We start from the raw sequence: 26371 nt of genomic DNA on the forward strand, positions 1-26371 counted from the left end.
AATCAAGTATCTCAATTAGGCTTCGAGGGGTTGATGAAGAGCAGTGCTGCACATAATACGTACTAATGACACCTTTTGATTATCAACACATTCTTTTTTTTTTTGGAAGCAATTATATTAGTTGATGCTGATTTATCTCTTGATGTCACAACTTTTTTCTCCGTCAGTGTTGAAAGGAAAGCGAAAGTTAAACGCACCATAATAGTGTCAAATAATGATCCATACGTGGGACCAACTGTGTTGGGGAATTACTAATTACATATAACATGTGTTAGGTAACTTTAATGACAAAATAAACACATTACATTACTGGAGACAAATGTGTAATTAAATTACAGTTTCTTGTGGAAACATTAATAATTACAATATTAACTTAATTATAATTCAAACAGTGAAATTAGAAACGGACAGATAGCGAATATTTCATCACAGCTGCACCAGCTCCTTAAACTAATGTCCTGTTGTTCTCACAGGCCCGTAGTAAAGAATGATAATGATGTTAATAGATGTGTTTGACAGTCGTTCCGTTTTAAAGCTGACTACTCTCACTCATTCAGAATTTAGAAACGTCATCAGCAATTAATCAAATTGAATTAGTTACACTATTGTTACTTTTCAAACAGGGAACCAAAATTCTTGGCCACAGTTTTCATCCTGTTCCACCAGACGTGCACAAACCTCACACATTTGTGTTTCAGTGTTTTATGACTCATTTCGATGATGGCCTACAACGCTGGTTGCTGGATTTGAACCTTGGAACCCCACAAGGTTACATAAATTAGCATCCTCTTAGCAGCAGAGCAGTCAATCATCCTGGTGTCGGGCAGAGTGTGTTTCAGGTTTCAGGGGTCAGATCGGGTTTTCAGCCACGTTTTCCTCCTCCAGGACAAAGAGCAGCACTGAGACTCAAATTATCATAAGTGTTATCTCTGCTGCTCATTTCCTCACACGGTCCCATCAGTCCTGTGTTTGTCCTCATAATGTTAGTTCTATCTGCCATTTTAGCTTGAGCACATTCTACCTGTGTGCTCAGACTAGTGTGACAAAATACAATGAATTACTACAAAGACTCGACCGTATGTAAGCCAACGCACCACGGGGTTTGGTGTAAACATGTCCAGAAGTGAGATCGGAAAGCCGAGGCCGCAACTTCAAGACAACAAACTGACGGCCCAGGAGTGGGATTTCTTACCAGACAGAGCTGTTCCAGTTCTGCACTGATCAGAGTTCGATGCTGCAGCTGATTGGACAATGGTATTCAGACGCAGCAGGCGCAGCAGGCAGGTCCTACTGGCTTGAAAATCTGTATAAATTAATTAATCATAAAAACAATGACAATTATAATGATGCATTTTTATGTTGTTGTTTTTTTCCATTCGACGTGTGTGTGTGTGTGTGTGTGTGTGGTGGTGGAGTGGCCCATCGCCCTCTATTGGCTGGCAGCACACACATAATCGTGACGTTATGCACAGATAAATAGTTGCCGGCAAAGACAGCGGATCTGTCCTGAGCCAAAGCATTAGCACTGACGCTGCTAATAACAAGAAGAGGAGCAGCGAGGAAGAGGGCTGAGGATGCATGATACCCTCAGGTCCAGAGAATAGTTTCGGAAAAGTGGAGTAGAAAAGCGCATTTTATCCCATTTTGCAGCAGACCTGCAGTAGGAACGGAGGGTTGTCTGGGGTATTGCCTGTCAGAGGAGTAGTCACTTTGAACGAATGTGAAAACCATGCATACTAACACTGTCATCATTATTCTGCAGGATGGAATAAGACTTATGACTGCAGGCAGAGAGAAACACACTTACTGAAACCAGACAGGATGTAAAACAGTGCAAGAGAAAACACTAAGTTTTTGAAAACATTTTGATATTTTCTGTCAAAATCTGCTCTATTTCCATTTGTCTAGCCACTGTTGCCCCCCTTTTCTTTTTGTGTGTTACTAATCAGTTAATAATCAGGTGTTAAACCTAAAAATCTCTTTTGTTATCTTTCCTCTCACCACACACACACACACACTGTTCCCTGTTAATAAAAACCTCCGAAACATCTGATCGCCATCATCAGGTCTTAAAAACTGCTCATTAAATCTGCAGCTTGAAAGCTCTACAGGTTTCCCTCCAAAGGGGAACTGAAAACACACACACAGACACACAGACACACACACACACACACACACACACACACACACACACACACAGGATCAAGCAGCACCAATTTAAATAAATAACGATATTCCCGTCATGGAAACTCAAATGTGTCAGCTACTTTTTAATATTTCATGATTCTTTTTATGTATTCATGAGCGTGTAGCGGCCAATGATCATTACATGTCACAAATACTGAAGTCTGAGTGTTCGTGGCTAAGTATGAAGAATTCTGATTGGTCCTCAGACCATCTGTGAGTCACTGTCTCCTCCCTTAATTACCTTCCTGGTGTTTCCTCCAACGGCGATAATCTCCAATCAACCATCTGCCGTGTGGTCGCCGTGTGCCACTGTTCTGCCTTTCCCCTCCGTCCCTCCGCCACAGTCCCACCTCTCCCTGCTGATAATGTCAAGATGTAATATTCCCCTGAAACAGCCATTGGACAAGACAGTGTGTGTGTGTTGGTTGCAAATTAGCTGTGCTGTGTCATTGCGTGTGTGTGTGTGTCTGTGCGGGGATGAGGAACGACACGAAAAAGAAAAAAAAATACACATTTGACAGTTAGCACATTCCTGTAGTGTGTGTGTGAGTCGGGGTGTAGGAGAGGCCCTCCTATGATGGACATAATAGACCGGGACAGATGGCCTCCCCTCCCACTGACCCGCCACACACACCTGAAGCGCAGGCTGTGTGGTCTCGTCGTGCTTGTTGTTGCGGGGTTTGGAGTATTAGCCTTATTCTGTCGCTCAGAGCAGCTGGAGAGAGCTACATCTGTGCCACATTCGCTTGTGATGTCGGTACAAAAATAGACGTGAAGAAGAAGTCTGTGTTTGAACCGACCATTCAGCTCCCTGACATCTGCGGGTAAAAATACGCTGTCTGGGACGCGTCGGGCTCTTTGGTGTGGAGTTCAAACATCTGCTCGCCACGACCTGCTGCAGCCTTTAGACGGTGACAGGACGACTACAGGTGTGACAGCGTGAGCCGGCTGACTGATCGTCCCAGATCGGACGTTGTGGTGACGTAATTTCTGGGTGAAAACCAACATGTTAGCGTTCCATCACAACATAGCAGGAATAGTTCTTGTGCTAGTCATATTACACACAAATACACCATCACAACAAACCCACTGGTCACGAATAAAACATTATCATTGTCATTAAAACGATAATAACTGTTAAGCACTGAGCTGCTCCCCCCTGTGAAGGACTTCAAGTGTTCAGAGTGGTCACACAGGCTACAGCTACAGGCTTTGGGTCGAGACCAGAAGAAAGATGGCAGACAAAAGCAGGTGAAGTCAGTTTCCTCCACAGGAGGGCTGAGATAAGGCGCTCGGAGCAGAGCTGAGGCTCTTTTCCAAGAAAAGGAATCAGATGAGGCGGCATGTGAGCGGGGTGATCACATTGTGTTTTTGATAAAACAACAACGCGTCCCTTATTAGCTTTTATAGATGGATGTTGAGCCTAGTTTCTCAAATTGTGTTTTTTTTTTTTTGTGGAACATTAAAAAAAATAAAAGTTTGCTAAAGGTCACAAAAGTTTCCTTGACCTCCCCCTCCCAGAGAAAACAGTCAAGCTCTCGTTATTCCATTAGCAAGCCGACAGGAGAATAGAGACTTTGCCGATGCTGTTGTTCTGTTGTTCTGGGGCTTTTTAACTTGGAGGTCTGTGAGTTTATTTTTTTTGGGGGGGGGGGCTTGGTCCTTGGTCTGGTTTGTAATGGAGGTACGCATGAGATTGGATGAAAGAATGAGAGGAGAAGGATGGATGGATGAAGGGAAGTCAGAGGGATGAGTTCAAGTGAGAAACCGGACGGGACAAATGTTATGACTCCCCCACACGATGCAGATGAGACTCTGAACATTCCCTTGCACTGGACAGAACCATTTGATCCATTGATCCATTCATTTCGGATCTCTGCTGGTGAGAAGTGCCATGGACAGAGGTTCAAAAGGGAAAATCTGGTTGGTAGCAATGTGTCGCATGAGCAGAGGATCAGATGATGATCATCTGCTTCACTGTCAGACTTGTTCTGTTTGAAGAGGAGATGCAACCCCCTGTGGAGGAATCAATCATTGTGATTAGATTCAATATACATGACAAAACCCGCTCCTGGCTGTTTATTTCATGTGTGCTGGCTCCTGCCTTGTATTGTTCCTGTGTGTGTGTGCGTGTGTGTGAGAGACTGTTGTCTATTGCTGAAGGACTCGACAGGCAGAGAATAACTAAGGCCACAGTAGAAAAATGACGAAACTCTAATTACAATCCCGGCGCCGTGAAATCCTAATGCAATTATACCAAGTTGTTTCTGCAGAAAACAACAAGAGGATGAAAGTTTAAATGACTCATTTGCAAAGACAAGTAATAAAAGAGTTCTTCATTATCCGGCTTTGAGGGCATATAATCCAAAGTTCATCATGAATTATTAACATGTCTTATATTAAAACTAATATATTCATGCTTCCTGCATCTGCTATTACAGAAACGGATTGGAGCTATTGATTAAACGCGATGCATCACAAAAAGCACATGGGGTGGTAATAATACCAGTGTCTAATATTTTCTAAATATAATAGACAATAAATATAATAATTATTGTATAGTCACTTGACACTCGTGGCCCGTTTTGATCCTTCACATCCAACTCTTCATCCAGACGACATTAGATTCACCATAACGTGTAGGTGTTGTACTTTAGTTCTACTCTCACTGAGTTCTGCTCATGTTTCTATCAGGTCAGGTCATATTTCATTTGTATCGCGCCAAATCCATTCATTTGATGTACTTCGTAAAAGGAATATGTGACATTTACAGTGATTCTCCAGGAGTATTGTAGCACTAAGTAAATTCATTAATATGCCTGCACATTCCCATATTTTATATCTATTTTCTGACATTTTCTAACATTCATCTAACATTTTCTGCCTGGTTGGATTTAAACCATTTGATGCAAGTGCTGCTGCTGTCGGAGGTCGACACAGAGCACAATGCATTTGCTTGACTTTTCTATTGACATGTGTACTTCATAAATTGCACTGAACTGGTGTTTAAACACAGCAAGCTAACTGAACCCTCAAGCTCCGTGGTGAGAGCATCAAGTACAAATAATCTTCATATTCTGTTCATATATCGCCTTTCTCGACGTAATGAGAATCAGGTCTGTTGGTGAAGACGTTCATCAAATTGTTTGGGTGTTTACAAAGTGAACCATCAGAGGACAATCAGGTCAGTGACGACTAAATGTGTGCGTCTCTTTGTCTAAATGTAAATAATTCCAGAGCCTCTTCTCCATTACATCAAATATTAAAGTGGCCTCCGGAGTAATAAAGTTTGGATTGATTGGAGGACGTGCCCGTGTGGAGGCCTGGAGCCAACGGAACCAATGAGAGAAGTAATTAGAGGAGGAGACTGAGCAGCGGATGCAAGTGTGTCTTTCTTTGTGTCGACAGATTTACAGTCTAAGAGCAAGTGGTCGAGTTAACTCAGGCATTGTCACACACAACTCTCATTTTAACGAAGGAAAGTAAACTAATTAAATCTATGTAAATATCTGAGAATTTGCAATGAGATATTCAGTCAGGCAGCTTGTTGTTATTAGATTCAGTGTGTGAGTGTTTGTGTGTGTGTGCGCAAAGCCACACGCTGGATTTCTACTTCTATAATATACCTGTAGAGAGCTCTGTGTGGATATCAAGTGTGTGTATGCCACCTAGTGTCTGGAACACACCAGAGGAAACACCATTCCTCTTTTTGAGGATGATAAACTCAATTCAAACAAGTAAAAAAGTTTGGTTTGATTTGTCAGTTTATGTGAAAATGGAATTGAACACTTAGCAGAGAAGTCCTGAATCATGCTCCTAGACATGTAACCTTCATACTCACAACTCTGACAAACAATGTCTCCACACGTATGTGACGTGTGGCCACAAACGTGACCTGAAGCGGGTGGGGAGGTGATGGTGTACAGACGGATAGTTTGTAGCACATATCACATATTCCTATTCCATTCATGTTTGTGCACAAATTCGTTAGGAAGGTACTGAAATTCAAATGTGGAAAATACTAATAAATTACTCGGCATTGAAGCACTGAAGTAGCAGGGAAGTCCTGTTTGCTTTTGCTTTATTTCACGTTCTGGTTGAAGGACCAACCACATCAGAACCATGGTGTATGATCCATGGTATTATGTGAGCTGCCTTTGCCTTTTTAAAGAGTGTGGTTTGATGCATCAACACCAGGAAAAATACAGTAAAGTCTTTTTCACTCCGGTGAGTCTGTCAGAGTAAAGTGTGGAACACGAGAGTCTTCAGACTTTTGGTTCGAGGAGAGTCCCCCGTAGAGAACTTTATCCCCTTGTACAGATTAGAGCAGCTCCTCAAACTGAAGAAAGGGAACCAGCGAGCCTTCCGTTTGTTTCTGTGAAAGCTCCAGAAAGAGGGGGAGCAGCGCTGGAACGTCTCGATACTGACCATGTACTGACCTGCTGCCCACTGAGACACGTGCACAAGAGTCACGAGGAAACAAAGCCACAGGTATGAGGAGACGTTCCATGAAACACAGACTCTCCCGGCCTCACAGAGACGCCTCGCTCCCAGACCACTCGTGCCTCTTCTGCCACTCCCATACCGCTGAGGTTACACAGGGCCTGAAGGCACAACTCCTCCAGGGCCTCTCTATCAGAGAAACGCAGCAGGATGGCAACAAGACGAGGAACTGCACCTCGCCGCAGTAACTGATCCTGCAGCTTTGCTGAAGGAGACATAGAGAATAATCACTTCAGGCATGCAGCATTTTATACTGGTGTGCAAAGTGTGGGTGATGGTGAAGACCAGGGACAGCTGTTTCGAATCAAAACACACTGAAATAACCACACTAACTTTAGAGTGTCCATCACTGAGACAATGTATTCAAGTGGTTTGAAGAAGTGCAGGTTCATTACAGAGGCCTAGAGTAAATGAATGGCTGGAAAATGTCTCATTAATAATTCATGAAATATTGAAAAAAGTAGTTAGCATTCATGTGATTGGGACTTTTAAGATCTATTTCATGATGACCTTTGTTCACGGTGTATGACAAAAAGGTTGTCCAGCAGTCTAATTATATAAAAATAATATAACATTGATGGTTAAAAAACACCAGTGGTTATGCAAATATACAGATTAAAGTATAATTAAAGTGCCAGAAGCAGAAAATCCTAATTTGATTCCAAAAAATGGCAGATTACCATATGAGGAAAAGTCCCTTGACATGTTCCAAGTGACCCTTGTCTCCCCTACAAGTCTGAGTAAATGTGATGACACATCTGCATTCAAGTAATCTAATAAATTTAAAAAATCATCTAATGACAGCATGAGGGAGAAATCACAGAAAACCATTTCTACACCGGCATAGTACATGAGGTTCCCGTACTTACAGCTTTCGTAAGCCATACGAGAGATGGCCTGCACGGCGTGAGCGAGCAGCTCCCGGTCGGTGCTGGTCAGCACAGACAGCAGCGCTGTGACCAAGCCTGCGTCACCGAAGCCTCTACGAACCACAGCTGTGAGGAAGCGGATACAGAATGAATGAACTCACAGACTGAATCAACAGATCAAATTATGTGTGTGTATTTAACTAACACTCCTTGGCGAGTTCGGCCACGAGTTTGGCGGTCAGCAGAGTGTGAGAACCTCTGCTCCTCAGAGACAAAGCCAGAATCGGAAGGATCCCGCTGACCACGACCTGCTCAGGGGCACCTTTGTCTGGAGAGACGTGGAACACAAACAACAAAAGACTCCATTGACTAACTAGAAAACCCTGTTGACTCAGGGGTTGGTGAGTGTGCTGACTCTTTGGCGCCACACAGATTTTCATATTTGATACTTCATGCAGTTGCAATATTTGATACTTCATGCAAACAACTGACAGATTCTTGTAACCCAGGTTCTGTTTCATCTGATGTGCAACATTACTATACTCTTTTGTTTAGTGCATTGTTTCACACTATTTGTTCCTCTTAAATATAAAAGTCTGTTGCGTAACTCTTGGGTTTATCGGGATACGTGTGTTGAGGAATAAACATGGACAATATTAATATGTGTCTCTGTTACAACAGGCCCCCATAATAAAACACAATGATGATCTGTGCGTTGGACGGATGACACCTGATCTTCCTACCCCACCCTGCACCCCTCTGCTGGTCTATCACTGCCTCGCTAGGAGACACATATACAGCTTAACGTCTACCGAGTTCTCTGACTGTCACACACCTCATCTCTCAGCTCATCCTCGCTGACAGGTGTGTGTGCTAGGAGGTGTTGTCATGCAGGGAGGGGGAGTGTGTGCAGCTGCCACTGAGGGTGCAAGGTGGGAGGGAGTTGTTGTATCACTGTTACAGCAAATGCATAAACAAACACAGGTTAGAACAGAGGCTTTGGTGACAATAACGTCTAATATGACTGAAAACACGTGAACTCACTTCGCTCCTTAATGTTGACCAACACCGTATTCAAATGCGGCTTCAGTTCATCCTCGATCAGCTCCAAACCAAGAACTCTGATGGCGCCGAGAGCGTTGTTCAAGTTGTCTGTGGAGGCGAAGGAGACATGTTAATAAACAAAAGGTCATCAGATGTAGATGCTGTGTGAGAGCAACAATTCACATGACAACACAGAAATGAAGTCCAGTCAGTGATTCATCCATACTGGTCCCTTCACTGTTGCTAAATGGATCATTTACAGGATTGTACACGTGCAGTTGATGACGTTGTAGAAGAGGCGCTAATTCTACTTTGTGTTCAGTTTTTGTGGTCATCATATTTTAATCGTGTTCCTAATATTTTGGCCACCTTATGTCACGGAAGCGTCCTGCTGCCACCTCGGACGAATACAAAAAACATCAGTAACGAGATACGTAACTGGTAATTCCGTAATACTATCACGGAATTACAAGTTACGATCACAGCGTCTGCATCCTCAGTAGCATGAGAATAACGCCATGTTTCAACCCAAGTATGAAGTAAAACGGAGCCATGTTTGCTTCTGAACTGAATCCGCAACAACATACACGAGACGGATCTCATAATTCTGAGAACATATAATGAAAACTATGACTGTTTTTTTGCCTGAGCTGGACCCTTCTGTATTATGTTTTCATACAGTGGACCTCCCCTCCTCCCACACACCCTGTTCCATTCATATTGTTGTGCTTTAAACAACGCAGTGAAGTGGTGAATCCCAGTGGTCCACAGCACTCACATGGTTCAAAGTCAAACAGGAGTTGCACTCACCGTTGGGGGTGTACGGTTGTAGCTGGCTGGATCTGTGTTTGCCCATGTGTGAATACGTGTACGTGAACGGCACATTATGATGTCCCATTCTGCTCCGTCCTACTGTCTTCAGACAGCCTCTGCAGAAAGTGGTCCAGGATCTTCATGCAAAACACTCCTTCAGTTTGACTCTCGAGTGTTGAAGAAAAGCTGGAGCTCGTCTGCATCTTAAATCTCACGGCTGCACCGTCTCTCCCTCCGCAGCGTGATCGGAGCCAGCACATTTATCTTCACCTGTGTGGTGTGACTGTGAGCTCTGTCCCCTCTCAGGGTTAATACTCCGTAAATCCTCACTAAAGCTGTTCCTCCCCCCGCTCCGTGTGTGTGTGTGTGTGTGTACGTATACAGCTCAGGTATTAGCACTTGGCTGGCTCCTACTGCCCAAAATCCCTCTGAGCTTCCAGAAGAATCTGACTAAAAACAAAAGTGGCAGGTGAGCATCGGGCACATGTTTTAGACCCCAACAGTTTCTTACCATGGCACGTTTTCCAGTAGTTGAGATGACAGATGTTCTTAATCCTGCGGGAAATCAATCCAAATCAAAGTTAATGAGCCAACACTCTAGACACCTTCCTAAAAGATGAACAACACATCAACCAGGTTCTCAACGTGAAGGATTTAGTCAAGATCTCAATCAAGTACAGCTGCACAACCCTTATTTGTTTTGGAAGTGTGCGCATGGGTTAGTGGGAACATACGATAAAAGCAACATGATTGGATTCGTCCAAATGAATATCCAATAAATGCTACGGGCGGCTGCTGGAGGCTCGTCACTGAGCTGAAAGAACCCTGTTCAGCTTGTGTGGCGCCCGCCCGCCTGGCGCCATCATTACACTTCCTGCTTGTTTCCTCTTGTTGAACTGAATCTGTTGGCCGTTCCTGAGCATGACGTAGATGTCTGTCTGTGACCGGGTGTCAAACCGATCCGGTTGTATTGAGACCGCTGGAAATGGTCTCGTATCCGACGGAAACTAGTGTTAAGACGTTACTCTCCGCGTCCGTCTTGCATTGCTCCACTTGGGTTTCCATGGGAACCAGCTCTCCAGCTTCCTGATGCACCTTCTTCCTGACGCGGCTTCGTCCCTTGCCTTTGGAAATGACCTTCCCTTGCTCTTTGACACCTTTGTTGGGCTTCTCGGTATCAACAGAGCGAGTCTTTCGGTGTCTCCTGCGGATGCGCCGCAAGGGGAGACCGGCGTCAGCCGGGTCAGATGCCGCCGCACCCGACAGAATGTGAATCTGTTGTTCAATCGCCGTGATGATCATGTCCAGGGCGACGTCCAAAATTCCCAGACCGAGACCATGAGTGACGTTGTCAAATGCACCGCTGTTTACCGGGTCTCTGAAACACTTCCTCATGTCCTCAAGATGGTTCCTAAGAAAGAGAGTTCATCTTTGTTACCACTTTGTTTATTTAAAGTCTAAAATTTATACATAAAAACGCATAAAAACGTACTTGGTTTCAATGATTTTGGACCAGTGTTGGACTGTGTTTGTCTCAGGGATCAGTTGTTTTGCCATGTTGTTGTAGTCAATGTAATCATGGGAGAAGTCCTTCATATCGTCACACAGGGCTCTGGTGTCGCCTGACAACATACACACACTGGTCAGGCTCCTTTACAGTTTTAGGAACTCATGCCATGTTTTCAGGCAGCAGCCAGTTTGTTCATTTGTTCAGAAAGTACCTTTATGGGATACGGGTAGTCTGTGCACCCTTGACTCAACAGATTGGATGTTCAAGTTTGTGACAACTTTACGACTGCGGTGGAGATTCAACAAAACTTCACATAATGCACACTGATCTTTCACCTTCAGTGAGTTTGGAGAAGGACGAGGACACAGATGTGGTCGTGCTCGGTGTCAGGCCGAGAACATTCAACGACTCCAGAAGTGTCTTTTTGCTGGCGGGGCCTCTGCTGACCCGGGTGTAGGCTGCCAGAGAGCGCAGGGACATCTTCTCTGGGGCCTGCAGACGCCGTTTAATTTCATCATACGAGATGAGATACTTTCCTAAGAATTCAGGAGGTGATGAGTGACAAAGCTTAAAGTGGTGGCATTTTAAATAATCAACAACCTGAAGGCAGAGTCAGATGCAGATGTTATATGTTCTGTTTAGTATAGGTCTATTATTTCTGCTACTTCAGCTGAGCACTTACGAGCCTTGGAGCCTTTCATATTGGGATCCAGGAGCGACGAAACCTCTGCGAATGGCATCTGAGTTGTAAACCCCGGATTTGTGCTTGTGTTTGACAGAGGATCCTTGTTCTGATGAACCTCCTCAGTCTGGACTGGGGCAGAAACCTGCATCTGGGGCTGAATATGAGGTTGGACAGATTGCAGTTCCACCTGGTTCTGGTCCAGCAGCCCCTGGCCATGTTCTTGAGGGAGCACCAGCGTGTTTTCAGATAAGCCCTGCAGGCCCATACCTGCTTGTGTGACACTGCCTGCTTGCTCTGAAGACACCTGGAATATTCCCATCACTGGCTTCACCACAGTGAAAACCATGTTCCCCTGGGCATCCAGACCCACCACCCGGGTAGATTGGTCCATCACTTGTCACTCACGTACGCTGAGACTTACGGTGGTACTTGACCCATTCACTTTGGTTTGTTTTTCACTTCCTGGTATTAGTTTCATGAAGAGCACAGCCACTCAGGGCAATGATCTCACTCTGTAAGACAAATATGTAAGACAACAGACATTTAGGTTAAAGAGATGAACAAATCACACTTCATCAATTTAAATTCACCTAAATGGAAAAGACTGTAGCATGTACAGTTTTAATATTTGGATTAAAACATTTTAATGAAAAAATGTGGGTGATTTTTCGGTATTTTACAATGGTGGGGAAAATTATTCCTCACATGGTTGTTCTATATTTGTACTTTATAAAAAGAAGAATACTGAAAAACTGATCTCTGACCAGTAAATCATGAGCTCAGACATCATCTCAGTTCTTTCCAAAAGTAAAAGATGCAGTTGCATAACAAAAAATGAAGACATTGATCATAAGTATTTACTGACAACTGGAAATAACATATTCATAACATACTGAGTGTTGGTGTTGGAGGTTTTCGCTTCATCTACTTGCTTGTCCGCATTAGTAAAACTCGTAAATGAAACAACGTCAGTTACTTTCAACAAAACATTATCAACACATTCGTCCCGCATAAACCTCATCATGGCCGCCAGGCGCGGCCGGTGCTGTGTTTTCAGCTAACCGGAGAGCAAACGTTTTCACAGAACAAAGTACTGGGCTTCAGTCGTTACAAAACAATTCTACCCGCTGACCACGGATGCAACTAGTGACGGTTGTCCCACTCACCGAATGGCTGTGTGGATTTTTCCCCCCTAAAATGCCACTGATCCTAGAACGGTCCTCGTCGAATCAAGCGACATTTTTCCTTCTTCTCTGCTGTTGCTTCGGCGGGTTGCAAATCAGCCGTACGTGGCTCAATGTCTGAGACCCATAATCCGAGCATTCATTGGTCGAGAGCCACGTCAATCATATAGGCAGTTATAGCTCATTGGACATGATTTCTATCAGTTACTAAAGGACAGGTCATTTCCGTTTATTTTCAAAATAAAACTAGGCTCGTTATACATTATAAAATACAGTCTAGCATGCTATATCATGTTGTATTCTCGTATCATTTTAGTTTTTGTGGACATACAAATAGAGCTAGATAAATATAGATGTAAAATTGTTTTTATATATGAATATATATTATTATATCGATATTATTTCATCAACTATGTAAAGTGAGATAAAGGCAGAAATTGTCCATCAGATGGCGCCATAACAGCACACTTTAGTTCCAGACCATCTTCTAAAATCCACTCGAAAGACAATTGGACTTGTCTGAAAGCAATATTAGTATCTAATGCCACCCATATTAATTTAACTCTGATGTAAAAAACAAAGAAGTTAGCACACAATACCCAACATATCCCTTGTATCATTTCAATTTATTTGAGTACTGATAAAAAAATGTACAAAATAAAGCATTGAAGTAGCAATTATTAAAATGTCAACAAAATAAAATAAAAGGCATCAGTTAAATAATGAAAAATACAGCCACAGAAGATGGAAAAGCATCATGTGGTACTATACATATACACAACTAAGCATGACATTTTCCAGTCAGATAAAAAGGCATAGACCTGGGGTATGTCAAATACCATGAAAAGTTTGAATCCAGAAGTGCACATCAATCCAAATTTTCTCTCTCAGGAATCAGCGTGTCAGTCAATTGCAAAACTGCACCAACAAGAAACAATTTGACAGCAGACCACTGTTCATCATACAGATATGACACTGGAGTTAGTGTAATACCCCTTCAGTTTTTTTTATCCTTCATCAAATAACGTTGTTTTCTTACAGGGTCAAGTCCCATGAACACAATAACTGTAACAAGTACCAACATTACAAACATCACAGTTTTGCATTCACGACAACCTGGAATCGAACACAGTAAGACGAGAAGCTGAAGTCAAAATGTGACAGAAAACTCTACTAGTCATTTTTGGAGTCTGTAAGCATGCTGGTCCATCTCTGAGAGTTCCTCCTATGGATGATGGGTTGCTGGTTTGCGTGTCAGGGCTGGTGTTGAGAGTAAACACAGATGATGGCTCAGTGTTTGCGTGTCCGTTGGCCGCTGCCGCCTGTCGTGGTGATGTAGAGGAGAGGTTGAGGCTGCCGCAGATGGGGCATCCGCTTCAGGTTACTCAGGTGGGATGTGGATGACTCAGCATTTGAGCCTGCAGAAGGAGTTTCATGGTGAAGAGAGCTGAAGAGGAATGTCCATGCAGAGATACTGACAGTGGTGTACCTGTTTGGTGGGTGCTGCAGGGTGCCCTGACTTTAGTCAGCGGGATGCCTCTGTACTGGGGGCGGAGCACGGGGGCCTGGGGTTGGGTGATGTGGAGATGGGGGTCCGATGTGCTGTCCAGAGGACGGAACCTCTGAGCTGTAGTTGACTTGGTTTGAGGCAGCTACAAGTGAAGGAAAGGAAAAGTACAATAATGATGAGAACTGAATATTTGTTTTGATTTTAATCATGTTTTTCGTGCCTCCAACAATCATGAATGAAATGTGTGTCTGCAAGGATACAGCAGAAATATACTCACTCCTTGACCTGTCACCTCAAAAGAGCGTGAACGCCTCTTCTTGCGGCGACCTTCAAAGTCAGCTTCGCGAGGGGTTTGTGTTTTGGTGGCGACCTGACGATTGCGTGGGCGTGTCCATGTCACCTGAAGGCCGGGACCCTCGCCAGTGCTGCTGGACAGGTTATCGTCTGAGGTGGCATGTCTGAGCTCAGGGCTGGGCTGCCTGCCCCGGCGCATCGGCAGCCCTCTAGGGGGCGTTTCACTTAATGTGCTCTTCTGCTTTTTGGGGTCCAGAGGAGAGGGAGGAGGGGGGAACCGGAAGGCGTCCATCTCCAGGGCTTTGGAGCGTCGACGGGCTGCCTTCATTGAAATGTTCTGAACCCCCTTCAGGATGTTCTGCCGCTCTGTGGAGATATTTGTGATGTTTCTGTGCTTACTTTCTGATTTGAGAAAAGTTCTTACCATTTCGGCAAATGGGGATCTCGGTCCCTGCCTCGCTGCTCTCAGGTGATGAGTCCAGGTGGCTGCAAACACTGTGGCTGAGATGGCTGTTGCTCAGAGAGCTCACAGGAGCCAGTGGCTGCAGCTGCAGACAAGAGATGCTACATTATGATCAGACACCCAGAGCAGTTGTGTGCTTTGACTTCATGAGTTCTGTCTCCAATTTAAGTTCAACCAGAGTGAAATTCAAACAGCAACTTGCTATATTATTGCACAATGGGAGACATCTCTCGGGCGGACAAAGATGAAAAGCGCTCACCTCTCTGTTACCCTTTCCGTTGATGTGGATTGGAGGTGGCGTCATAACGGCTGAGTTTTTCATCTGCCTGGCATGCGGACTGCACTTGAAAACTCTATTACTGTCCCTGAAACAGAGAGAGAAAAACACAATGAGAACCGGAGACCTGTGGCATGTACTACAAATAGATTCACTCAATCAGAGAATGTCTTACAGCTCAGGTTCAGGCAAAATGGGGGGTAATGTGTGTCTACGCATTTTGGCTTGGTCTCGCCTGCTGTCTGTGCACATGTTGCGTATACTCTCCTGGTCTGACTCCATGTCCTGCATGTTGTCCCGACCCTGAACAGGCAGAGTGATCTTGGGTAGCGAGCCCTCCTGGGAAAAAAAAATCTGAATCAGTATTCACTGAGACCATCTTATGAAAACAGATAAGCTAACTAAATGGCGTTGTCATGCAGCGGTTACCTTCATGGAATGTCTGGTGGCCACTTTATCCAGCGCCATGGCCCTGTCCAGTTTCCTTTCATCCATCTCTCTTATGTACATATCGTACAGCTCCTGGAGATGAGGAGGAACGGGCAGACTGTGGTCTGGAACACAGACATCAACAGTTCAGCACATCAGAAATGAACTGTGTCTACAACAAAAGTCCAACCCTCCCAGCAATTAGCAGATGACAGATAACGTCTGTTTGAGTCGCTGGACTCACCATCGATGAATCGCCTTTGTTGCTGTATGATCTCGTCACACAGGTGTCTATGCTGCTCGAACCGTTGCACGACAACATTCTTCTGTCGGATGACGTTGTCTTTGAGCAGCGCGTGGGATTGCATCTCTGCGTTCTCGATCTCCAGCTCGTGGACCTTGCAGAGGAGCCCCAGCACCTCGCGCTGCTCCTCCGAGCTCACCCGACGAGGGAGCAGCTCCTCCAGGTGCCGGGCCTGATCGCGAAGCCCTAGAAATCTGTGCTCAAGCAACGCCTTGTGGATGAGTGAGACAACCAATCAGAGATGGACACTCTACCCTCGACTGACACAAACATTATCACCTCAACTCTCTCAGTTCGAAAAGAAGATAAATAATTCTACCTTCTGCTTCTGGATCTTCTTCTGTTCAGCCATGAGCACACCCAGGTTTTCTCTGGCCATCGCCACCTCCTGAGTCTCTGCGCTGTCTGGAGGAGACTCCGGGCAGTCGGAGTCCTTCTCACTTTCATCCTTATTCACACTTTCCTTTCTCTTTTCTGCTCGCCACTTCTGCTCGCCACTTCCTCCTTCGCCTTCTGCGTTCCTGCTCCCAGCTACGAAAAAAGAAGAGAAGATTTTAACTGACAACATCTGAGATGAAACATAACAGCTGGAGATTGTGAAGTAATCGTTGGAGCCTTCAATGACTAACTGGATCTGGATTCCTGAATGTCTAAGAATCACATGGGAGCAGAGACAAACACACACTGACTCTGCGATAGTTAGCAGGTGTCTGGAGGAGTCAATCTGGATTTCCATGTTGCTGTTCTCCAGCTCCACCAGGCTCCTCCTGATCTCCATCTGTTGGCGGAACGCATCCAGAAGCTGCTCCCTCAACTGATCCATCTCAGCGCGACTCTGCTGGCTGGAATGAGCCTGGACCTCCGCTGCAGATGACAGGTCGAGAGCGATGTCCATTACAAACAGTTCGGTCGTTTGGTCCGTAGTTTGAGCCACTGGTAGTGGGGGAGGGAACAAGGCTTCACCCTGAACATGGCGGATGTCGGGCCCCTGTCTGTGGTCAGCTGCGGCTTGCTTGATCTGCGATCTTCTGCTTGAGACGCTGGATCTCACAGCGCAGGTCGGAGATGATGCTGGTGTACTGAGCAATGTGGTATGAGACATTTATCATGTTCTTCTTTACCTGAAGCACACAATGTTGAGAAATACAATTCTGAGCAAAAACATAAACTTTTTATCTCTTTATTATTGTATGTATCATTAGTAGAACCGTGTTCCATTTTTATCGTTATTATTTTTTTAATTCTGTGACAAAAACTGAAAATTGACAGGACGGCAAAAAGGCAACCAACAGAAATACATTAACAGAGAAATTTGTCGTAACGCGAGTGAGTTATCTGACTTTGGGACCCAACACTGTCAGCACACAAAACAAAGTTAATAGTGTGAAGAATAACACAAATACAAGAGATAAAAAAAACTACTTCGGATTACTTAATTTGTGTTCTAAACTCACCCTTTGTTCGATACTTTTTGGCACGGTCCGCATACGTCAGTGTGTTACGAGACTCCTCAAACGCCACAGAGGCTGGACTGATGTGTGCTATCATGACAGTTCGGCTGTTCCCGCCCAGCGAGTCCTGTCAACCGCAGACACACAAAAAGAAGAAGGTAAATAATTAGTCATCAAACACAAAGGTGCTGCACTGTAACTTATTTAGATTGTTGTACCTTCAGCAGGCGAGTCAGCTTGCTGTCTCGATAGTTGACATACTTATTGCCGTTTTTGTCACTGAGAGCGTTGATGCAGTTGCCCAAAGCCAGAAGAGAACGGTTGATGTGGGCTCCCTCCTTCAACCGCTGGCCCCTGTTCTGAGTCCTGATGGATACACAGACAAATACATACAAAACATTTTACAAACTACAGTTCAGTTTTCCATATATTTGTTAAAAAATGGAACAAGAGGGGAATATGTTTTAATATCTTTCATTATATACACTAAGATGTTGTATATAAAGACAGATTCTGCTGCTGAAATAATATGTCAAAAGGTTGCAGCTGGATGTGAAGTTGACTGATTTCCAGGCCTTAATAAAAGTATAATTTTATAGTTCTGAGTAATCTTATCAGAGTATCTGTCATGTTTCACGTCTTGGCCAGGAGATGGTGTACTCTCCCACATGAAATCCTCTGAGTTCTTCTTACCCACATGCAGCTGTCCGTTTTAAATGGCAGGAAAAACAGCATCCAGTGACAAACAGCTCTCTGTCCTGTTCAGTTCTTCTTAACAGAGGCCAATACGTGCTATTCAAAGGGAGTACGACTGTTTCCATGGTAAATAAGTGCTCTCACTCCCCAGCTGCTTACATGTTGCTCCATTAGTGTGTGTGCACGAGTCGGGGCTGACAACAATGACGCGCCTCTACAGAGCAGACTCAATTTGAAAACTGAGTGACAGGCTCTGAGCAAATGCTTTTCAACATCCCCACTTGACTGTGGGAATAAAGAGGCCAAAGCAATAAATCAACCCGGCAAATTAACTTTCCCAGAATAGCTCTCCTCTTGTCTGTGTGATTGTAGAATGACAATGACATTCAATCAACACTTCATATTTTACTGACTTTTTGGTTCATTTATGATATTATAAAGGGCAATTTCTAGACTGTTAATTTTTCCACATTCAGCGTGATCCACTCTGATCAACTTAATCCAACAATGAATGCACGAATGTGCCAATATACCGTATAATTACTGTTATGTTTCACTATGTAGCATCAGTCCACATCAGACACCATTTGATGAAAAAAATATTGCAATGCAAATAAATTTGAGCTCTCAGAGGAGATTTTTGTTGTACAAATTACCAAAAAAGTAAGTAAAAGTTCACAATACAACAAAATTCAACAGGGTTTGGTAAATTTTTCGACTGAGTGAATATTGTAAAGACCATGTTTATCTAAACACACACATACGCTCCTGTGCTGCTCTTTCAGAGCCAGCGAGGTCGATCATGAAGAGGCGTGCGAAGCGGACCTCTGAAGGACGTCACGGCATCGGCTCTGCATGTTTGACAGCCCCACCTGCAGCACAGCGTGGGAGCGAGATGATGTCTGAATTGGCAGCTGTTGGCGCCTGTGTGCGCTGGTTTGTTTCCCCTTCATAAGCAGTTCCATGATCTGAGAAGGACACGGCACAGTTCTGCATTGTTGGTTGCACATGACATAATATAAATGAAAGGTGAAGCAAAAATAAACAAAAGGTTGAACAAAGTTCGGCAGTTTTCAGCAGCTTGTCTCACCTCTTGTGCGTTGATGGTCGACACCCTCAGTTATCGCCAGCGAACTTGAATTTCTCCCTTTGCATCTTCTCTCAGGGTCCAGAAAAGCCTGTACGATGGGTTCAGCAGGTCACGGATCATCTCATTGATAGATCTACAGAAATGCAATACAGATGACAGAAAACATCAACTGAGTGAAAAAAGTGTTGAAAAAATGGAAGTTCTGTGTCTCAGAGTGAGAATGAAGCAGAAGCAGAAGGCGTTTCTATTCCCAGACAAGGCTCCATTGAGGCCGGAGGTCAGTGCTACATTTCCAGCAAGGAACCTGTTAGGAACCTGTCTGGGCTGCTATTGGCGCACAGTGAAGGAAGGGAAGACCAGAAAAGTGACCACGAGATGACAAACTGCCAGGAGCATGGAGGGTGTGAAGAGAACTTTTTGAAAAACCCCAGAACCAAATGTCGATGCTTTTTACGTGCCCACTGACAGGAGAATGTTTGCTCTGTTGTATTTTTTCCACCTGCTTACTGCAGATGTAGAGTGTCCAGCTGGCGGCTTTCTGAGGCTGGTGCTTTACATTTTCACAGTGACAAACGCTAACATGTTAGCAGTGACAATGCTACAATGATAGCATTTGGTAATAGCTAGATTATGGTTTGCTCTCTCTATTAGTTATTAATGATTTCTTGCTGTTGCGGTTGTATACAGTAATGTACATAATGCCACATAGTAACATGACGCCAGTTACTGGTATTACCATCATGAGGGCATTATATGCCCTAGATATATTATAAAGGTGTCTAACATATGTATCTATTTGCATTTGCTGTCCTTCTGTGCATGCTGAGGCTGCTCAGGTTGTAAAATGGTGTTAAACTTTGTGGTGCAGTACCAGTGGCAACAGATTGTTCCCTGGAAACAGCAAACACACATGTCAGGATTGGTTCTGAAGCGGGGTCAGAGTACATCCACACTGTATTTTAGAAGCACATATTTTTCATCTACCTTCATTGAATAGAATAATAACAGTAATAGTCAGTGACAGTGCAGGATGTAATTTCAATGTCGGATACAAACCCACCACTTAAGTAGCAACATTTGTAGATGCTTTTTTTGTGCCATTTCCATTTCCTGTTGAAGGATGAATGCTCTTGTCATGTTTTCTGCGTAATAACAAAAGTTGTACTCATCCATCAACTTCTCCTCAAGGATTCTCTTACTTCTTTTATCTAATTCAAACATGTAAACAAAGCAGTCCCATTTCTTTATGTGCATGTTACCATCCTCTCTTAACGTCATTAAAGCTGAGGCCAATCATTTCCCTTGTGAGCATGTGTGTACATGCGTCCTTCTATGAAAAGACAATATGCCTGCTATGTGCATGGTGAAACGTTTGTGTGGGATTTTCTAAGTGTGTGCGAGTGATTGTTTGCTGATATAAACTATACACATTTAACATACTAACAAAAAGCAGACTTTTGACTGTTGATTTCCGTGCAGTTTTCTGAGCCACGGACTGAAATCTGCTGAAAAGCTTTGACTGACTCACCACATGACATCACTTCAAGTGGTTTTAATTCACCTCAAATTATTACACAGGCTGCAGTCAGTAGCTGGCCAATCAATGACATACACAGACAGATTCACGCTGTGCCGACAGAAAATACTCAACTGGCCTCAATTGTAATGAACGGCATCTTCCTTCAAATGTGGTACACCTTAATGAGCTCTGGAGCTTGTTTCATCTCTCAGCAATTTCAGCCACAATAATAACAACGCAAATAAAACAACTGAATTGAATTTACCGGTGTAGGAAAAGTGTTGGGGACAACTCAAATCCTAGATGTGAAACCCCTGCAAAAGTGATTCAGCAGCGACAGTCTGTCACACACTTGTCAGATGTTTAATGTCCTCTGCATTACCGGTCAGTGCAGCCTGTTTGTAATGAGAATGACATTACCTCTAGATAAGACATAGACACACTGTACAGCATGTCGTCACTGGTCTCCTCAATGGCGCGGAACAGGTCGTTCAGGGTTCGAACATAAATGCCCGGCTCCTTGTCTGTCCCCAGCATTGTGTATGTCTTCCCACAACCTGAACACAGAAAAGAAATGGAATACATTGATCAGTTTTCAGGGAGATGCTCGTCTGCCCTCAATGACATTTTATAGTCGTGGTATTTGTGTTCACGTCTGCAACACTGTTAAAAACAAAATGTCAGCGAGTAAAAGAAGAGGGCCTGTTGCTTAAAATGATCACATATAATCCAGTTGTCCATTGGTTTAATGGCAACTTCACATGTACTAACATACTGACTCTGGTCAGGGTGTCACCTTCCCCACATGAGGAGACAAAAGAGACAGACTCTCTGGACAGATGGTCACAGAATGCAGAGGAGAGGCAGATGGGTCCCTGACATGCAGAAATAGAGGTTGACTGGTCTTTGACAATCTGTCCCTGCCCACTGGAAACGTGGGAGTGGAGCATGACTCACTTTCTAATCAGACCTACACTACAATTTGCCAAAAAAGACACAAGGGATTTAGAATGAACAAGGGTCAAAAATAATTATTAATGAATGGTAAATTCATCCATGAGCACACACACACACACACACACACACACACACAAACCTGTGGGTCCATAGGCAAACACGGTGGCATTGTATCCTGATATGAGGCCCTCAATCAGTCCTTTGGTTGTAGCTCGGTACACCTCCTCCTGCAGACGCGAACACAAATTGATTTATGGTCTGACTTTTAAGAGGTACGTTGTAGCCTGAACTAGCCCACACAGGTCTGTCATTTTCACCTGTCGATTCTAATGGTTAAATTGTATGTTTCACCCTCTGGCTAAGTTTATTAGCATCTACTGTATGCAACATGGTCAAAATGGTCTGTCCATATTTGTTAATATTTCATGGAGATTTATCTTACCTTAATTTTAAGTGCATTTACAGGTGCTTAAAGACACTTTACAATGATAAATATACACATACATCAGATATTAGACATAAAACAAAAATAGAATGTAAACTTTAATACTGCATTTAAAACTGGATAGAGACAATCAAACATCAATAGCTAATTTAAAAAGATAGATGGATTTGGAAAGCTTGAACGTTGGTACAGTCTCTGCCGGATTTTAGGAGTGAGTTAGCGATGGAATCAATTTGACTAACCTGACTGGCTGAAAAATCAAACGCAACATCAAACATGTATGTCTTTTCCCTGGAGCGGTTGGCACGCAGGATGTCGTCTGGATCCTCCATGGGATCCATCAGAACCACCATCTAATGAGAGAAAGAGACAGAAAAGAGTCACATAGAGACATACAGGGAGAGAAGGCCGTTTAAGGCCGTCACGTCAACCATCGAACTAACTGGTCGGGATGTCAGATGTGTCAGATCAGTGGGATATGGATGGATAACAGATGAGGCGTTTCTAAGGAGGTGCGGTTTTCATTTATTGTGAAGATGATTAAAGCATAAATCAAGAGGAAAACAGATACACAATTGTACAGTTATCTGTTTCTTTAAGGCTATTTGGGATAGCCTGCAAGGGTTCAGTTGTTTAGCAGTGGGCCGAGAGAGTCCTCGAAGGCCTGTGACGCCGAAGCATCCGGCTTGTTTGATGACCCTCTCAACCACTGAGCCGCTCACTTTGAAGCCTCTCAATTGAAATTCAAGGGGGGAGATTTCACTTGTAATAAACTGACAACAGCAGATGAAGGTGGGGAACATGGTCCACTCACACAGGCTGCAATCAGCAAAATAGAGGGGAAGGAGAAGAGGGTGAAGAACTCTAGAGGGAGATGCATAGAGGAACATGAGTTAAGTCTGTTTGGGGGGGGTCTGCCTCATGTATCTGCTGTGGTCACAGACGACCCTGGCTGGTGGTGATGCAGGGTTTCCCCATTGTTCTCGAGAAGTAACAAGGGCCTGCAAAGAACAGCTCAAACTCTCACTGACCCTTTGCACCCTCCATCCTATTAAGTTCCTGCTCCTCCTCTAACCTTTCTTTGCAAACTGTCCAGCCGGAATGACGTAGGAGTTCTGATCGCATTTCACAGGAAAAGGTATTGAGAACAAGGACATGTTACTCTCTGATTGGAGGTCAGATACACTAAAGGCAGAAGCTTCAGGTAACGCAAGTGCAGAGCCAGAGGAAGTATGAGTCATCACTGGTAAGAACTGAAGCAGCTGCAAAGTGCCTTTCATACGGCAAACTTTAATATTTCATGCTCTGCTGAATGATGAACTTGAGCATCATTTTACAAACATATAAACATACACCTAATATAAATGTATCATCTTTTGCCTGTTAACACGTGTCACCTCATATCCTCAATCCTCCCTCTCATTATTAGTGAGAAAAAGATACATTAGCAAATTTAGCCAGCCATAAGGCAGCTTGTCGTTAAATGAAAGACACGTCGTGTGAAGGCTGATGCAAATCAAACGGGGTGTGTTGCTTTGGTCCCTGTGTATGCGCTTGGGGAAATCATTAGGGACTAAAGGTGTTGATAACACCTTTAGTCCCATCTGTCATCTGTGTTTCTTGAGTTACAGTACCTTCCTCAGCTCCACCCATGAACATTCACGGTCAGCAGCTGCTGCTTGGAAAGATTCTATACCACTAATTTTTCTTAACTGGTCTGATAACACGGACCAGCTCTAATGACCAGTCCACACTTGTGCCTGGAAGTCTGGGGATGTGTCTCTTGGTGTCTATGCCAATAATAAATTGCAGACAACATCCCAGGGTTTAGGCTTTGCCAGCACAGGTGCCCTGTGCAGCGCAAACAAGAAGCTTCCAGGAAACAAAGGGGTGAAGTTCAGGTCAGTTTTACTAGAGCACTGACGTCTGGCGCACACATAGACGTTGATTTAGTCAGGGGAGGCAATGGATTAACCCTGCCTCTGTGTGTGTGCCTCTGTACCTGCCAAAAACCTGCCATGGGTGCACCGAACAGGTTACGGAACATTTGGAACCATTCAGTCTACCACATTACTCCCATCCACAGATGCATGGAAACATATCTTCATTCATGGCAACTAAAAAAACAGCCTTTCATGCCTGCTGCAGTATCCAGAAGGTGGAACAAGGCATGTGACTGACCTCACCATCTGCAGACAGCACACACCCACACAGTGTGGTTGTGTCTCTGCACAGAGTGAGAGGATGTGTGATGTGTTTATAACACTCTTTGTTTGTGCAGTGACGATAGCTGAAGCACCACTGAGCCTCAAAATAATCAATTCAGATTATTCAATTCAGATAATTGTATAAGCACAATACCATAAGCTATCACAGGATCTACTGTAAGATGGTGCAACCGCACAGACATTGTAATACTAACAGGTACTTACAGTGTAAAGTCAGTCCCTATCACACAGAATGTTGACTCAAATCTAACTTTTCATCAGTCATCAATTAGGAAGAAGTGTTATTGTACCGAAATCCGGAATTCAGCAAAGTTAAAACTGAGCTACTCTACAAACTGATGAGTAGCTCTGGCAACGAAGAGCACATCTTTGAACTGTGGTTTAACACCCGCCAAAAACACAGAGCAAGTCTGAGCAAAGTTCTCCAAAGCTGGTTAACTCTGTTCAAGGTTTAGCATATGTATCTGCTCTTCTAGAATAAAATAATTAGCGGTGTCCCTGGTTTCCTGGAAAATAACATATTATGACGTGAGCAATCTCCATGTCAGCCTTTCTAGTGAGGGCTAAAATTAGCTCCCCGTACTCTGCTGACTAATTCATGGCCATCAAGTGAGGGACACGAGGATTTTTACAGAGAGACAAAAGCCTAAATGAGTGCATGAAGGAAAATGGAGAGCAATTTCGTGGTCGACAGCCCCTGTAAGCGGGTGACAATTTTGGCAGTTTCAGTCATTCTGTCTCCAGTTACAATGCACATCACATGCTACAGTCGCTTGTCACTGGATATAAAACCCGGCTCGATTGAACTTGACCCTGGAGGCTGACAGAATGAATAGGCGTAGCGTGAATTTACACACTGTGGCTATGAAAAAAAGAGGCGTTTTAAAAATTCATATCCTCACAAGAATCAGCCAAAGTCAAAACAGCAGCTTGCTTATGAGGCGACATGAAACCAATTAGCATGATGGACTTATCTGAAAGCCATGAAAAGCAGCGGGGTGTGATGGTGCACCCTTCCTCTATTTTTCTCCTTATCAGCACTCTGTTGTTGTGTTCAACAGACAAGCAGCCATCTTGAAGATCCTTAACTGAGAGCCTGAATGTGGTGCAGTCTGACAAGCCATGGTTCTTGTGAAAAAACACTAACCTCAGCAGTGGACATCAACACATTTTGTGGACACTTGTTTCCTTACTGTGGATTGGACCAAGATATGAGATAGGTCAGATGATGTCAGAAGCATGATGATGAAATGAAAAAAAAAAACCCCATATATTTTACATGTTCTCAATACACACTGAACATGAATAGGTTATATTCAATATTTGATAGGTCAAATATGAGTTATTTCCCCATATTCATGGCCAGTTAGACACTTTTTAAGACATATTTATTGCACATGCTCTCTTACACGCAATAACAATGAAAGTATGATTAATGATAATGTCCTCTTAATTAAAAAAAGGAAATCTGCAGCCGTGGCCTAAACAAACACACATAGATAGGGTCCAAACCACCTGTACACACTGATATCACATTTTATTGCTAATATCTGTGTCCAGCATTTGGGCTTCTGACGTCATGAGGTCACATTCTGTTTTGTCCAGCTCATTTGGAGGTCCATGCATGTGTTGGAGAGATTAGGAGTGCTTTTGTTTGTGTGCCATGTATCTGTGCACCATATCTAGAGAGTGTCTACATATGCATTTTCTCGTTCATTTACCTTTTCACCCTTATCCCCAACTGACCATGTGGTCACCATGGAAGTGTGCACCCAGTGCTGTTCAACTGTATTCATCACTTAGTTGCACTTCGAATGCACTTTCAGAATGTTCTGAATGGCCTGTGTGAAGATAAACAAGGTTGCTATCAATTCTAGATTATCTTTTTTAAAAAAAAAAGCACTGGTGCTGTT

The 26371-nt window shown here is 43.8% G+C and overlaps 3 protein-coding genes across 3 annotated transcripts; all 3 read right to left on the reverse strand.

Moving 5' to 3' along the window:
* Window positions 1-6423: 6423 nt before the first annotated feature.
* On the reverse strand, window positions 6424-9501 carry RAP1GDS1 (Rap1 GTPase-GDP dissociation stimulator 1). Its single transcript, XM_078622686.1, is given in 6 exon segments — window positions 6424-6662; window positions 6665-6895; window positions 7560-7685; window positions 7765-7887; window positions 8604-8711; window positions 9414-9501. Coding segments are annotated over 6 exon segments (915 nt in total).
* An 866-nt stretch (window positions 9502-10367) lies between these two features.
* Window positions 10368-11957, reverse strand: LOC144739786 (uncharacterized). Its single transcript, XM_078622687.1, has 4 exons — window positions 11609-11957; window positions 11262-11462; window positions 10909-11038; window positions 10368-10827 (listed from the first exon to the last, which is right to left on the reverse strand). Exons 1-4 carry the CDS (start codon window positions 11955-11957, stop codon window positions 10368-10370), a joined length of 1140 nt encoding a protein of 379 aa, XP_078478813.1.
* A 2128-nt stretch (window positions 11958-14085) lies between these two features.
* LOC144739787 (kinesin-like protein KIF19) lies at window positions 14086-22583 on the reverse strand (the record flags this gene model as incomplete). The annotated part of the gene is given in 21 exon segments (XM_078622688.1): window positions 14086-14213; window positions 14285-14447; window positions 14583-14965; window positions 15024-15141; window positions 15322-15427; window positions 15515-15678; window positions 15769-15893; window positions 16013-16283; window positions 16392-16559; window positions 16561-16603; window positions 16762-16936; window positions 17036-17054; window positions 17056-17195; window positions 17530-17650; window positions 17742-17889; window positions 18980-19049; window positions 19052-19187; window positions 19310-19442; window positions 21244-21385; window positions 21925-22012; window positions 22473-22583. Coding segments are annotated over 21 exon segments (2952 nt in total), but the record flags the coding sequence as incomplete, so codon positions are not given.
* Between the last annotated feature and the right edge of the window lie 3788 nt (window positions 22584-26371).

This window comes from Lampetra planeri, unplaced genomic scaffold (genome assembly GCF_965212315.1).
Source record: "Lampetra planeri unplaced genomic scaffold, kcLamPlan1.2.h2 scaffold_1706, whole genome shotgun sequence".
Lineage (NCBI taxonomy): Eukaryota > Metazoa > Chordata > Hyperoartia > Petromyzontiformes > Petromyzontidae > Lampetra > Lampetra planeri.